General features: G+C 66.8%; 1 protein-coding gene across 1 annotated transcript; it reads right to left on the bottom strand.

Annotated features, from left to right (window-relative positions):
• Positions 1-811: 811 nt before the first annotated feature.
• DPYSL5 (dihydropyrimidinase like 5) lies at positions 812-7,801 on the bottom strand (the record flags this gene model as incomplete). Its single annotated transcript, XM_082303423.1, has 12 exons — positions 812-897; positions 1,744-1,912; positions 2,998-3,205; positions 3,288-3,430; positions 3,675-3,816; positions 4,398-4,554; positions 5,018-5,093; positions 5,231-5,275; positions 5,441-5,509; positions 5,593-5,772; positions 6,398-6,556; positions 7,541-7,801. The coding sequence occupies 12 exons, from the start codon at positions 7,799-7,801 to the stop codon at positions 812-814; spliced, it is 1,695 nt and encodes a 564-aa protein (XP_082159549.1).
• Between the last annotated feature and the right edge of the window lie 7,928 nt (positions 7,802-15,729).

The following is a 15,729-nucleotide window of genomic DNA, read 5'->3' as shown; positions in this document are numbered from 1 at the left end:
GTGACACAGGTGTGTGACACCACTCACTGCGGGGCTGGGGAAGCTCACGGTGGGGAGGAAGGGGGATTGCGGGGATGGGGAGGTGCAGGGATAGGGATGGGGGTTCAGGGATAGAGTAGGGCTTTGAGGGGGGACAGAAATGAGGGTGCAGATGGGGGTCAGGGATGGAGATCAGGTAAGGCATGGGAGAGAAGAGATGGGAATGGGGGGCTGGGGTGGAGGGGTCAGGAATGGAGATGGGGGTTCAGGGATGGAGAGGGGGGAGTGCTGATGGAGAAGGGGGTCAGGGATGGAGATGGAGGTGCAGGGATGGAGATGGGAACAACAGCAATGGAGATGGGGCTCAGGGATGGTGACTGGGTTCAGGGAGAGGGGGACAGCAATAGGGAGGGGGATCAGGAATGGGGAGATGGCGATGGAGGGGGGCAGGAGTGGGGATCAGGGATGGTGGTGTGGGTTATGGATGGGGTACAGGGATGGGGGCAGGCTGGGGCAGAAAGGGGGGGTCCCTGTGTCTCCCCTACGCTAGTGACACAAACCACTTCAGAGTATTTCCACGTGATGCACAAACAAGTCAAAAATTCACTGATCCAAATCCAACGTGCAAACAGAAAAGGGCCGGGGGGGGCACCCACTGCCCCCGGCCCTCCGCGGCCCCCGGCCCCCGCGCACGGCCCCACCGGCGGCATGGTCCCACCGGCGGGACGGGGGCCGGGCAGGGCCCCCGCGGCGAGGGGAGCCCCGCCAGAGCCGGGGTCCGGGGGCGCTGGGGGCGGCGCCTGGTCCTCAGTTGGGGGACAGGTCCCCGGCTCTACCAGATGCCGCTCGACCGGCCCCCGGGGGGAGCGAGAATCCGGGCCGAGGCTCGTTTTGGAACGTGGTCATCGATCTGAGAACCTGCCGGACACACGGACGGTCGGCCGGTGTCAGGGTGGGGGTAGCAGGGCACAGCCCCGTGACCCCCCCTGGCACCCCAGCACCGCTGGCACTGCTGGGACTGCGGGGGCTCTGCGTCCCCCCAGTCCTACCGCGTCTGTGCTGCACGTGGGGGAGCACTGACCAGCACCTCTTGCAGCCCTGGCCTTGTGCCAGCACTGCCGTCCGGGATCCCCAAGTCCCCACGTCCTGCCTCCGGGGGTCAGAGCGGCCCCGGTCCCACCAGAGCACCGAGCAGGGGCTGGCCGGCACGGAGCGTCACCGGCCCCGGCACAGCGCGGCGAGGGGGCTGCCCGAGAGCAGCACGCCGCTCCATCCTTCCCCGCACAGACCCCCGGTCCCCCCCTGACTGGCACAGACCCCCAGCCCGCCCCAGAACCCCAGCCAGCGCAGCCACACGACGGACGGTGCACGGAGGGAGGGGCGAGGGCTGGGGGGCTGCAGATCCGAGGACGGGGGCAACTCCCTGCTCTGCCACGGCCCCCTGCCCAGGAGAAGGAGGGCTGCACCTTGAGGAGGGGGGGATGTGGGGGCGATTGGGATACTTTGGGATGGCAGTGGGAACTCCCTGCAGGGGGGATGGGGACAGCCTGGAGAAGGGGACGACAGGACAGCCCTAGGGGAGGGATGCCAGGACACCCTGGGGTGGCAGTGGGAGCACCTTGGGAGGTGGCGGGGGGAATGGGGACACCCTGGGGGGGGCCAAGTGCCTGGCTGGTGCCAGAAGCCACCAGATGCAGGGCTCCGGCGAGCCCCGCGGGGGCCGAGGCCGGAGCGCCAGGCCCCTCAGTGCGGCCCCGCTCTTACCGGACAGGCTGAAGCTGGACTCGTGGAGGTCCCTCATGCCCCCGTGTCGTGTGGCCGGCCGGGTGGGCGTATCGGCCAGGGGCGTCCCCGTCTCTTTTTTCCCGGCATGCACAACCACGGCCACGTCCCCCAGGTACGGGGTGCGATCCACACCCCGCAGCTTCAAACTCTGCCGGGAGCGAGAGAGAGAGCGGAGAGAGCATCAGCACCCGCCGGGCGGGGGCTGCGGCCGGGGCGGCGGGGGGCCCGCAGTGCCGGAGGGGTGCGGGACGCCAGGGCCCTGCAGCGGGGTGCGGATCGGCCGGGCGGGGGGAGGGAAGGGGCCGGGGCATGCTGGGGCTGGGGAGGGGGCTGCGGCTGGGGAGGGGCTGCGGCTGGGGAGGGGGCACTCGGCGAGATGCTGGGCGGGCTGTGGGGCGCCCGGTGCGAAGCAGTGCCAGGGCAGGAGATGGGCTGGGGGAGGTGGGTGGCCCTGGCAGAGCAGCCCCTCGCCCCGTCCCCCCGGCGAGGCCAAGCCAAGACAAACCAAGCCAAGCCAAGCAAAGCCAAGCAAAGCCAAATCAAACCAAGCCCATGCGATGCCCTGTGCCACCCCCCAGCCACACAGAACTCCCGACAAGCGCCCCAGTGCTGGCCATCATCTTCCTGTGACAGGGCCCTGGCCGCCCCCTTCCCTTGCACCATCAGCACCACGCCGATGCCCCAGCCTATCCCCTAGAGCCACAGCATGGGGACATGGGTGGGACCTTGGTGACAGGGGCTGCCAGAGCTCCTGGGTACCCTGCTGGGCAACCCCGGCCACACGTGTCCCTGTCCCAGTGCATCGGGGGCCACTGTGAACTGTGGGGCTGCCTTAGGAGACCCAGCAAACTGCAGAGCCTGAATGGGGGCCATGGGGAGCCGTGATCCTCAGCACATGCCTTGAAATGGCCATGGGCCACACACGTGTTGGGACAACTGTCCTCTTGCACTGCCAGTGTGCTGGCAAGGACCCAGGGGAGGGTTCTCTGTCACACACTGACCCCAGGGACCCCTGTCCCCTGCACAAGGCACACTGTGCTCTTGTCACATGCTGCAGCACGGCATGGCATCGGCCTGGCACAGACCGTCCTCTGGCGCTGCTGGGACCACCACAGCCACTGCCCCCTTGTCCCCTCCAGCAGCCAGCATAGCGCAGCCCTGTCCCACACAGCTCCAGCATGGTGACAGCACCACTCTGGCACAGCCACGGCACAGCCACCATTGCCCCCGTACCTTCTCCCGCTGCACCAGCTTCTTGTAGGCGATGTCCGGGAAGGAACGGAGCGGGCAGAACTTGCCGGTGCCCTCGGCACACATGAAGACGCCGTTCTCATAGACCACGCGCCCACGGCTGATGGTGACCAGGGGCACCCCGTGGCACCGCATGTTCTCGTACAGGTTGATGTCCCCGCCCTGCACCTGGGTGCTGGCAGAGATGGTCCTGGGCAGGGGGACGGGGTGGTGAGTGGGTGCTGGGGGCACAGGGAGCCCTTCCCCAGCCCCCTGCCGTGGGGTGCACCTACTTGGTGGCCTCAGGGTCCCAGACCACAACGTCAGCGTCAGCCCCGGGGATGATCCGGCCCTTGCGGGGGTACAGGTTGTGGATCTTGGCAGCGTTGGAGCTGGTCACGGCCACAAAGCGGTTCTCATCCATCTTACCCCCCACCTGCCGCCGGAGTGGGGGTGAGGATGTGCTGGGCTGTGTTGCTCCCTGTCACCTCCAAGTCCCCCAGAAATCCCAGGTGTGCTGCGGTGGCCAGGATCCTTGCCAGGATCCACTGGCGTGCTTTGGGGAGCACCTTGCCCATCGCCCTCATGCCAGGGGGCGAACACTCGATGGGATGTCCCACTCCCACAAGGCCCCCGTGAACCCCCAGCACCACCCTGTGCCGAGGCCAGCAGTGCCATACCACGCCACGCTCCCAGATGATGTTCATGCGGTCCTGCACCCCGCTGACGCCATGGGGGATCTTGGTGAAGTCCTCCTTGCCCATGGCCTTCTGCTTGGTGCTGAAAGGCCGGTGGTCCGAGGCCACGATGTTCAGTGTGTCACTGCGGGGGACAGAGCAGGGTAGGGGACAGCACTGCCAGGGCTGCTTGGGGTGCCCAGGGAGCCCAGACCCAGGGAATGGGGTACCCCCACCATGGGGTGCCTGGGGAGCTCAGTGCCTGGGAAATGGGGCACCTACACCATGGGATGCCTGGAGTTCTTGGCACCCAGGGAGCAAGACATCCAGGGAATGGGGCATCCAGGAAACGGGGCACGCACACCATGGGGTGCCTGGAGAACAGGGTGCCCAGGGAATGGAGCACCCATGCAGGGAGTGGCTGAGTGGGGCTCAGTGAGTCCTTGGGAAGTGCAGCATCCACAGAGCGTGTCCCCAGGGGTGCACAATGTCCGGGCAGTGAGGCACAGAGAGCCTGATGCCCATGGTGTGGGGTGCCCAAAGGATGAGGTGTCTCAAGGCCAAGGGAGCAGAGTGCTGGGGCAATGGCACAGCTGGACAGCCTGGCACCCAGCCTGGGACACCTGGGTATGCCGGACATCAGGATGCCCAGATAGCACTGGCGAGCGCGGCTGGCAGGGAGGGGGTGCCTGTGGGGCAGGGAGAGGTGCCCGGGGCAGGTCTCACTTGGCGAGAAGGCTCATGAGGTAGGCGGAGGTGTTGGTGTCGAGGCGCAGTGGCGGCACGGTGACGTAGGCGGCGGCGTGGAACCAGTCCTGGTGGTAGTAGTGCAGCCCGGTGAGTGTGGCGTGCGCCGTGGTCGTCTCTGCGTACACCACCTTCCCTGCCAGGCGGAGGCACACGCGTGTGCAACGGGTGGGTGTGCGGCGGCAGGTGTGCAAGGGGCACACGTGTGTGCTCTGTCCGTGTCAGCATCCCCATGTTCCCAGCAGGGCATGAGCCCTCTGTCCCGTGTGTGCCCCGTGTGTGCCCCATGTGTGTCCCCTGTGTGCTCAGGTGTGTGTCCCGCGTGTATGAGCAGCGCTGGGGGCCCAGGTGTGCCCCCCTGTGCCAGGGCACGGCCCCACAGGCACACCCATGTTCCTGTGCTGTGTGTCTGTCCCTGCCTGTGTCTATGGGTGCCCGGTGTCTCTGCATGCCCACAGCTCCACAATCCCGTATCCCTCCAAGCCCAAAACCTCCCTGGTGCCCATGTGTGTCCTGTGTCAATGGGTGTTTCTGTGCCACACAGGTGCCCCTTGCCCCCACGTGTGTTGGGGAGGGGGGTCCCCACCCATGTCCTCTACCTTGCATCTTGGCAGCGGCGATGACATCCCCTGCGGACATGCTGGAGACGTTCACCAGGTACACAGGGCAGTGGGTCTGCATAGAGGGGGTCAGTGGTGCTGTCTCCATGGCACCCCAGCTCCCCGGGGATCTCTGCACCCCTGCTGAGGCACAGGGACCCCCACGGGACCGGGACGCCCACCCCCAGCCAGGTGATGCGCAGGAACACTCACCCGGTTGGCGATGGTGATGACGCGGTGCGTGGCCTCAGCTTCCAGCTGTAGAGAGAGCCGGCGGTGACACACGTGACACACAATGGTGGCACCAATGGGCGGGTGGGTGACACAAGGATGGGTGGTGGCAGCCATATGGATGTCCTGGACCATCCCAGCCACATCCCATGCCACTGCTGCAGTGGCATGGTGACACCTGCCATCACCTACCTCTTCAGGCCGGCTGATCTCGATGCCCTCCGGCCCCGTAATGCCCAGATCCAGAGCTTCCTTGGCTCCCTGGGGAATTTGGGGGGGTCAGGGCGGAGGTTCTGCTGCCCCCAGCTGGGTGTCCATTGCACCCCCCGTGCCCCTGCCCTCACCTCGGCCACCAGCTCTCCGTTCTCAGCGTGGACGCGGGCGATGGCGCCGATGTCGCGGCACGCGCGCAGGACCTGGTAGAGCTCGCTGTCCCGCAGCATGTACAGGTCCTTGTAGGTCATGAACATCTGGAAGGAGTTCACCCCCTTCTCCCGCACCAGCGTCTCCATCTCTGCTTTCACCTGCACCGGGACAGGGGGTCAGAGTGGGACCTCACTCCACGAGGGGCCCCTGCCGCGGGGCAGGGACTGACACCCCCCTGGGGACATGGAACGTGGATTTGTGGGTGACGTGGGGAGTGACAGATGTTGGGGGGGAGCAGAAGGGATTTTCTTGCCCCCGGGGGACACCCACACCATTCCTCTGCCCCTGCTCTGCTGGAAGGGGGGTCAGGGCTGGGGTGTCTCTGCAGCACAGCCGGGAGCCAGGTCTGATCCCACTCCAGCAGCTTTGAGGGGATTGCAGGGGCTGAGTGTGCTGCGGGATGGGGTCTGGTCACCAATCCTGCCTGCCACCCCCATGGGGGTCATGCTGTGGGTTGGGGTCCCCCCAGGCTGGGACCACCAGCCCTGGGCACCCTGCTCCCCTCCACGAAGCAGCAGCAGCACTTTCCCTGCCCCAGTGAGGGGTTCAGCCACACGGGGACCCCTTGCCCCGGGGCACCCCTGAGCCACTGCCCCGCTGAGCCCGGCTCAGGGCAGCTCAAAAGGCATCCTGGGGGCTCAGCCCACCCCCCAAGCAGCTAATGGGATCAGCGGGGCTGGGAATTAGCCCCGGCAGCTGCTCCCGGAGCCGTGCCAGACTCACCTTGGGCGCCCACCAGGTGATGCCCATGTGCAAGGCGTAGTCGCAGCACACTTTGGGGTCGGCCAGGCTGCGGCACTTCTCGTAGGCGTCCAGCAGCGACGTCTCCTTGTCGGGCAGGACGTGGCCAATGATCATCGTCGTGCCCCCCACCAGCGCTGCCTGCGGGGCACAGGGACCGCGGTGGGGGGTCAGGATTCATCCCCCCACTGCTGGCACCGATCCTGCCCAGCCGTGAGCCACGTTTGGGCATGGCATTGCCCACGGATGGGTGGGGGTCCTGGGTGCAGGCAGGGACCCCTGCAGCCCCCTGGCCCCATCGATGGCTGCCCATTTGCAGCAGCACATTTGGGTGCATCACACATCTGGAGAGCCCCATCCTGCCACCACCAGGGCACCCACTGCCCCCTCAGCCCCAACCACTGGATTTGGGGTGCTGAGGGACCCAGCAGCCCCCCTGGCACAGAGCCCCATGTAGGATGGGGCCGCGGGGAGCCCCCCCGCCGTGTCAGCGTGGGCGGTAGTGCAGGCGTTGTGGCACTGCCAGTGTCCCCGGCTCACCCGGCCCCGCTAATCCCCAAAGCTCCTTTGCCCATCGGCCCTCTCGGGAGGCGCCGGTGTGGTGCCACGAGGCGGGTGACAGTGACAGGGAGCCGGCCTGGCACAGGGCGCCCGTGGTCATTGCACCGGCCCCTTCCCTTCAGCACACCGCCGAGCCCCCTGCCCAGGGACAGCGGGCACCCTGGGGACAGGCACGGCCAGCGCTGGCCTGGCACAATGGCTGCTCTGTGTGGGTGCTGGGGACAGTGGGACAAGCTGCAGGGACAATCCTGTGCTGGCCCCTTGACACTCCCAGGCAGCAACACTCAGTACACAGTGCCACCGGCACAGGGAGGGCAGAGGGTCCCCGGGCTGGCACAGGGTGCCACGGCCCCAGCGTGGGAGGAGGGTTCTCACAGCGAGGGGACGTGATGGATGGGGACATGGGGACAGGCGGTGCCATGCCACAATGCTCCCGTGGAGCTGCTGCTGCTGCTGAGATGCCCACGATGTTGGGGCGGGGAGCTGCCTGCACCAATCTGCGCCCCCAGGGAGCCCCCAGAGCGGGGAGCAGACCCCACATGGGGGCTCAGGCCACAGGGGTACCTTGGTGCCATGGTAGAAGTCATCGACACAGGTGGCGTTCATGAAGGTCTGGTGGAAGTGGGTGCTGGTGTCGATGCCGCCCGGGATGACGAGCTTGCCAGTGGCATCGATGACCTTGGCACCGCCGGGGATCATCAGCTCGCGCCCCACTTGCTGGATGATGCCGTTCTCAATGTAGACGTCGGCCTCGAGGGTGCAGTCGTCGTTCACCACCTTCCCCCCCTTGATGAGGATCCGCATGGTGGCCGCGTTGGCCATCATGGTGCTGCAGGGCAGAGGCAGCACCGAGGTGACCACTAGGAGCCCCCCAGGGCTGGGGGTCACTCTGCTGCCCACCCTCACCAGAGGTGCCCCGGTGTGGGCAGGACTCAGCCCCGCAGCTGCGCATCCTCCATGGGCCATGTCAATGGATAATCCCGGGAAATCCGTGGAGAGGAGGGGCCCTGGCACAGAGCTGGGGGCTGCCTCCCTGCCAAGAACCCTGCTCCAGTGACTCCAGGCTGCACCCAGGCCGGTGCTACCCCCTCTGCAGACCCAGCACCTGGAGCAGGGCTGCCAGACCCCAGCCCTGCCACCCTCCAATGCCATTGCCACATGTGCCATGGGGACACTACTGGGTGTCCCCACAAAGTGACAGCAACCACATCCAGGGCAGGCTGCCTGCCTTGTCCCTGTGAGCGACCAGGACTGGAATGGACAGCACCAGGGCTGGCATCACTCCCTGGGGTCTCTGCCCACAGCCCCACGCCAGAGACCCCCGCACTGCCTCAGTGCTGCCTGAGCCCCCGGCAGCGAGGGGCATCCCCAGACACGATCAATAAGTCATTTGGTGAAGGTCAAACACCATCGACCCATCAGAGCAGGGACAGCACGTGCCGGCTGTGCCCACCCGGGGGGCATGAGGTGGGCTGGGACCCCACCAGAACCCCCAAACCAGACCCCTCACTGCAGAGACCCACAAAGAGACCCCTGCCTCACTGTCCCCACTGCAGGGACCACCAGGGACCCCTCCACCAGATAAAGCCCAAGGCTCCCCCATGGGCAGTGCGGGACTGTCCGGCATCGCTGACATGATGCTGTCACCGACCAGCTCTGTGGGAACGGCCCCCGCTGCCTACCCAACCCCGGGTGCCCAGACCCTTGGACAGGCCCACTGTGGCCAGAACTGAGCCATGGGCAAAGGCTGCTGCTGGTGGGGGCAAGGACCTTGCAGCAGGGGTGGCTGGTGCTGCCACAGCCCCACTGTGGCTCCAGGTGGGTGCTGAGACAGGGACAGTGCTCTGAAGGGACCGTCCCGAGCTGTGCCAGGGATTTCCAACACCTGCTGGGCAGCAAATGGCTTCTCAGGCACCAGAGCTGGCAGAAGCCGTGCTGGCCGTGAGGCTGGGCCAGGCTTTGCCGGCAGCTGGGCATTCCCAGAGCCACAGGCCAGTGCAGCTGCCGGGGCTGGGGGCAAGTGGCTGTTCCCACCATGGGACCACCACTGCACTGGGAGGGACAGCAGCCCTTCCTGGGCCGGCTCCTGCCCCTGGGCTGCACAGGGGCTGCCGTGGGTGATCCTGGTGCCAGCTGGCACCTTGTCCCGATGCCCTCACCTCAGCACAGAGCAGCAGGAGCAGCTGCAGGGGTCCTGCAGGCGGCCCCCCTCGGGAATGTCACTGGCACGCACAGCTGTGTCACTGCTGAGAAAGCCCCCAAGGGACCATGGTGGGGTGGCAGTGACCTCGTGCAGCATGTCAGGCCACTGTGGCACGCTGGGCACTGGCACCCAGTGGTCCAGCACCCACACCAGCCCCTGCTGCCCCCCAGCTCTGCCTCGGGCACATGGGGAAGCTGCTGCCCCATGTGAGGGCTGTGCTACACTGTAAGGGATGAGGGGGATGACAGCAACAAGGGGGTCAGCCACAGCCAAGCACTCTCTGAGTCCTCACGCCAGTCAGGGCCCACCCTGACTGACATCAGGGGCAAGACATGAGGGCAGAGATCCACCTCGGTGGGGTGAGACCAGAGGGGACGAGCTGGTGCCCACAGTGCCACCGTGGTGCACGCTGCCCCTATGAACCCCTGGGACCCCAGAGCAGGGCTGGGTCAGGCAGGAGATGCAGGAGGGGGTGCAGGGGGGAGGTGGCACAGTGCAGATAGGGTGGGGGGGAGGCGGCACGTCGCATCCCGAGATGAAAGCGGGCTGTGGTGACGGATGGATCTGGAGCATGGAACACGCGACTGCCAGCGGTGCCGCAGCTTCCAGCACCGTGATACCCCTGACACGGGGGAAACAGGGCAGAGGGGGCCACCGTGGGTGGACAGGAGGTGGGGTAAGCATGGCAGAGGGGGTGCGAGGCTGGCAAGGGGACAGGGCACTCCTGGGGGTACAGGCGTGGGCTGGCCACCGTGCACAGAGAAGAGCTGGCAGCTCCACATGCTGCCTGTGGCCTTGGCCACCACAGAGCCACCCACGCTGCTGCCACCACGCTGCCCTCATGCCGCGGTTCCAGGCACCTTTCCCACCCCCTCCCCAGGGAGCAGTCAGTGGCCCCCTGCACTGACCTCCCCGCACCACCAGCCCCGTGCCCAGCACTGGATGCCCACAGTGTCCTGTCTGGCACACCAGTGCCCCCAATTCACCCTCACTGCCCCCAGATCACACCCAGCGCTCCCAGTCAGTCCCCCCAGCTCACAGCAGTGACCCCAGCTCAATCCCAGCGCTCACACCAGTGCTCCCTCCTTACACCAGTGTCCCCCAAGCTCAGACTGAGCATCCCTAGGGGCTCTGCTCCTCTATCCCCCAGCTCGGGCCACAATGCCAGCATGGCACCAGCCCTGGTGGCACCGGAGACCTTGCCCGCGCTCCAGCCAGCCGCTGCAGCGTGGTGGCACAGCCAGCATCAGCCGGCGGTGGCCGTCCTGGCGCGGTGGCCGGAGGCTTCTGCCAGACAACAGGCTCCGGAGCAGGGCAGAAACGCAGCGTCAGCGCCGGGGGGGCCACCAGCAGGCACCCCGGGGACCCCCGCCCACCCCGCGCCGCAGCCCCCCGGCTCGGCCACCTCGGCAGGCGGTGGCCGCGGCGCCGCTTCCCGGCACACAAAGCGGCGCGACCATTCGGGGGGCTCGCAGCCCCCCCAGCCCCGCCGGCTGCCGCGGCGGCCCCCGGCCGCGAGGACAGCTGTGACCCCGGCAGGACAAAGGGACCCCAGCCCCGGCGGGGGCTGCCAGAGGCACCTGTTGGGGTCGGGGCGGCTGTCGGGCCCGGCCTTTGTGCCGGGGCTGCCGCATTGTGCGGCGCGGCGAGGCCGGGGGCCCCTCACCGCCCCCCGCTTTTGTCTGCGCCGGCGAGACCCCGGCACCCACCCTGCCCGCGCCCACCCTGCACCCACCCCGCCGGCGGGGACTCCCCTTTGTCAGGCTGGGCTTGGTGACCGTCACTCCGGTGACACCGACCCGCGACCACTGCCTGTCCCTGGCCAGAGGCGGCGGCTGGGTGGGCATCGCTCTCCGCCCGAGAGATGCCCCGGCGGGGGGGGTCACAGCACCAGGGCCCCCAGCCCTGCCCCTGCCCTGGCTCCGGTACGGGCATGGTCAGGCTGTTGTCGGTGTCCTGCTGCCGGGGTCCCACCGACCGCCCCCCCGGCCAGGACGGGATGCGGTGCCACCGAGCCACCGCCCCGGGAAGGACCAGGAGACCCGCGATCGGCGGCTGAAGGGTGCTCCATCAGAGCTGCTACCGCCAAACCCGAGATGCTGCGGGCGGGCGGCCGCTCCTTGTCCCCGCGGGCACCTTGGCCCGGCCCGGCCCAGCCCGGGCACGGAAACGGGCACGGCGCGGCCACGCCCGAGCGGGCGCGGGGCGCTGCGGAGGGTCCCGGCACAGGCTGCGGGGACGCGGCGGGGTCCCATCCCGCTCCCAGCTCCCCGTCATCCCCCGGCGCTGACCCCCAGGTCATTGCGGCAGGAGGCCGGAGCGGCGGTCACCGAAACAGGGGTGCTGCGAGACGGGGGGGCCCGGCCGGGGATCCCCGCGGGAGAGCCCGGCCGTCCCCCGGTGCGTGGCGCTGGGCTGGGCGCAGCCCCGGTCTGGGCCAGGCCCGGGCGAGGCGCGGGGGCGGTGCCGCTGCGGTGGGTCCCGGAGCGCGATGCGGAGAGTGCGGGGGGTCCCCGTGCCGGGTCCCGAGGCGCGGGGTTCCCGGTCCCGCCGGCCCGGGGCGGCTCCGCAGACAAAGCCCGGGGCCGCCCAGCACAAAGGATGCTCCGAGCCGGGGCGGGGCCGCCCGGGAGAGCCGGCGGAACAATGGGCCGGGCCCGGTGGGACCCCTGCCGCCCCTCGCCCCCCGCGCCCCCACCGCCCCGGGGTCCCCGCTCCGCCGCGCCCCGCGCACCTGCTGCTCCGCTTCCGATCGCGACAGGGCGCCGACGAGGGAGCTGGGCCCGTTCGGGGAGGAGCAGCCGTCCCCGGCATTACACGCTGCCGAGGCGAGCCCCTCGCGCTGTCGCGACACGAACGCCCTGTCGCGACAGGTGTGTCGCCATAGGTGGGCGGCGGCCACACACAGCTTTTCTGCCCGGCGATACCCCACGAAGCGCCCCGGGCGGGGATGGCGGGGCACTCCCTTCCATCCTCGCCTCTCGATTCGCTCGCGCCCGTCGAGACACACGCACCTGTCACGATTGTCGAACCCGTCGCGATAACGAGCCAGGCCCGCCGGTGCGGGAAAAGAAAAGCCAAGCCCAGCCCAGCCCAGCCCAGCCCGGCCCCGCCCGGCCCCGCCCGGCCCCGCCGGTACCTCCCGCTCCCGGTGCTGCTCCCGGTGCCGCTCCGGCCGCGATCGCCTCTCACCCGAACCTGCGCCGCGGGGGCGGGGCCGAGCCCCGCCTGGGCCAATCGCCGCCAGCCCTGGCCGCCGGGGGCGGGGCCGAGCCCCCAGCAGGGTGGGCTGCGCGCGGCCTGACTGACAGGCGGAGGGGGCGGGGCCAGAGCCCGGGCCCCCGCCCCCCGCCACCTGCACGCGCCGTTGCCGTGGTGACGGAGCGCGCGCGGAGACCCCGGTGACCCCTGGACGCCCCGGGAATGCCCCGTGACACCCCCGGGAACCCCCCGGGAATCCCCCCGGGAACCCCCCGGCCCTCGCCCACAGCCCCTCACCCCCCTGCTCCTGCCCACAGCACCCCCCCTGCCCCGCCCGGCCGCCCCCCAGCTCCCTCTCCCATGGCACCCAGTGGTCCCCCATGGCTCCCCCGCCACCTCCAGGGCATCCCATCGCTCCCCCGTGGCCACCCACGACATCGCCATCAGCCCCTCCCAGCACAGCCCGGTAGCTACAAGCAGTGCCCGGTACGGTCCGGTACGTGCCCAGTAAAGTCCAGCAGCACCCAGTAACACCCCGTAGTGACCAGAAATACCCAGTGGTGCCCAGTACAGCCCAGCATGGCCCAGTAATAGCCAGTACGGTCCAGTAACACCTGGCAGTGTCCAGCACAGCCTGGTATATCCCATCAGCAGCCAGCCCAGTGTTCCCTGGACTGTCCTGGCAGCCTCCAGGAGTTCCTGGCACAACCCTGGCACATCTCAGTGGCCTCAGACTCCTGATGTGTGGTGACAGGACACGACGGTGCTGTCCCCACTCCATCCCCTGTGAGCAGCCTAGTGGACTGGTGGCATTGGACACCCGGAGTGATGGATGTGGCCCTCGGCCTGTGGTGCTGGAGCTGGTGCAGCAGTGGGGACGTAGGGCTGGGTCATGGAGCTGGGGGGTCCTCCTGCTTCATCCATCCCCATCCTAACCTCCACTTCCTCCCATTCCTGTTGTGCCACCCTCTCCTCAGGCACTGCCCGACTCTGCCGGATCCTGTCCACTGAGCACCTTGGTGTCTCCTGGGCTTTGCTGTCTCCCCTGTATTAGAGGCACCAGGGGTGCATATTCAGCCTTTCTCTGCCAGGACCCCCAGGTCCTTCCCACAGAGCTGCCCCAGCCCATGTCACTGCCAGGGGCCCTTCCTTCCCCAGGGCAGCGTGTGGCATTTGTCCCTTCATCTCCCCACTGGTACCTTCTCCAGCTGGGCTTGGTCCTGCTGCAGCAATACTGCCCTTGGGCACAGGGACAGGTCTGCACACACTTGGTCATCACAGTCACAGATTTGGGTGGGAAAGGACCCCAAAGCCCATCCAGTGCCACCCCTGCCATGGGCAGGGACACCTCCCACTGTCCCAGGCTGCTCCCAGCCCCAATGTCCAGCCTGGCCTTGGGCACTGCCAGGGATGCAGGGGCAGCCCCAGCTGCTCTGGGCACCCTGTGCCAGGGCCTGCCCACCCTCCCAGGGAACAATTCCTTCCCAATGTCCCATCCAGCCCTGCCCTCTGGCAGTGGAAGCCATTCCCTGTGTCCTGTCCCTCCGTGCCTTGTCCCCAGTCCCTCTCCAGCTCTCCTGGAGCCCCTTCAGGCCCTGCAAGGGGCTCTGAGCTCTCCCTGGATCCTTCTCTTCTCCAGGTGAGCACCCCCAGCTCTCCCAGCCTGGCTGCAGAGCAGAGGGGCTCCAGCCCAGCTCTGGGGCCTCCTCCAGACCCTCTGCAGCAGCTCCACATCCTTCTCATCCTCAGCCCTGTTCAGATCCAGTTAGTGAGAGATGCCTGAATTAAGTTGCAAGTAAGACCATAAGCCAAAGTCAACAGTATGGATTTTACTTAACAATAAATATGAGGCAGAGAGACAGAAAGAAATAGAAAAGTGGAGAGGGAGAGAGAGACAGTCCCACCTGTGGATCCAGCAGTGTCCCGCTGCTCCTTCCTCACCCCAGGCTCCTCAGTGGTGGGGTGAGGGGCCTGGTTCGTAGTTCTGCACAGAAAGGGGGCTGGGTGGCAAATCCACAAAGCCCTCCCCCAACTATCAAATCTTTTCACTACTTATATGTTTCAGCAAACACAGGAATTAGTGGCCATTGGCTACAAGTTATACAGTTCTCTTATTAATTAGTAGTCTACCTTCCATTGGTTAAGTATGTCCTTTGCTTCTTATGCTAATTTGTCCCATTCTCAGTCTTTCTCTTCTTTTGGGTTGGTGGCTTTTTGGGTCTCTGGGCCATGAGTCAGTGGGTGCAATCTGCCCCTGCTGGAGTTACCCCTTCCCCTGCTGGAGCTGATTCAGAACAGTTCCCGAGTTGGTTTTATCAGTTTCTTCCTTACCTTGGGGTTTCTGCCGAATGTCCTCGTGGCTGATGAGTTCTTCATCCTTTGTGTCCACTCTCAGTGGCACATCCTTCTTGCCAAGCTTTGTTAGCCTCCCCCTAGGTGTAAGATCATTGAATTTATCTTCCTAACACCTGGACAGCAGTACCAGCTCATGCAGTCCCAGTTCCAGCTATCCACAAGGCATATCTGGGAGGCTTCGGTGGCCATTGGTGGTCATGGCTGCCTTCTGTCCATAACTTGGGGTGGTGTTTGACTGTGATATGTGCATGAGCAGCTGCTTCTCTCCACACACTGCCACAGTGGGGAAAATTTGTCCAGATGTGTTAAACCAGGATGTGCCAACCAGATCTTGCCTCTTCCAGGCTGGAATTATCACCTTGCTGTCATAAATTCCTCCCTTCTGTGGCCCTAACGGTGTTGGAGACAGACACTTGTGCTCCTTAACTATGATCAGACCCCAGGGCTGGGGCAGCTCTGCAGGTGGGGTCTCACCTAAGTGGGGCAGAGGGGCACAATCCCCCCTTTCCTGCTGCCCCTGCTGGGGGATCAGCCCAGGACCAGGCAGTTTCTGGGCTGGGTTGTCCAGCCTCTCACCCACCAAGTCCTTCTCCCAGGGCTGCTCTTGAATCCATTCATGTCCCAGCCTGGATTGATCCCGGGGGTTGTCCCAACCCAGGTGCAGCACCAGCACTCGGCTTTTTTGTCCTTTGTGAGGTTACCAGGGTCCCCACCAACCTGGCCCGGTGCCCTTTGGCACCTGCTCACACCATCCCCCGGCAGAGTGCAGGTCCCCAGGCTGTCACAGCCACTGCTTGCCCACCCCGTGTCCACTCACCAACCCAATGTGCCCTGGACCATGCTCCAGACCCCACGGCCTCGGGGGCTGGCACTGAGACTGGGGGAGGCCCCAGGAGCCTCACTGCGCACCTGGCACTGCCCGGCTGGAGGGGAAACCGAGGGAGGAGCTGCGCAGGGCAGCTTCCTGACCCACAGCTCACGGGACAGAAATGGG

The sequence above is a fragment of the Coloeus monedula genome, assembly GCF_965178545.1.
Source record: "Coloeus monedula genome assembly, chromosome: 2".
Taxonomy (NCBI): Eukaryota; Metazoa; Chordata; class Aves; order Passeriformes; family Corvidae; genus Coloeus; species Coloeus monedula.
This window is presented reverse-complemented; position numbering and strand designations above follow the sequence as displayed.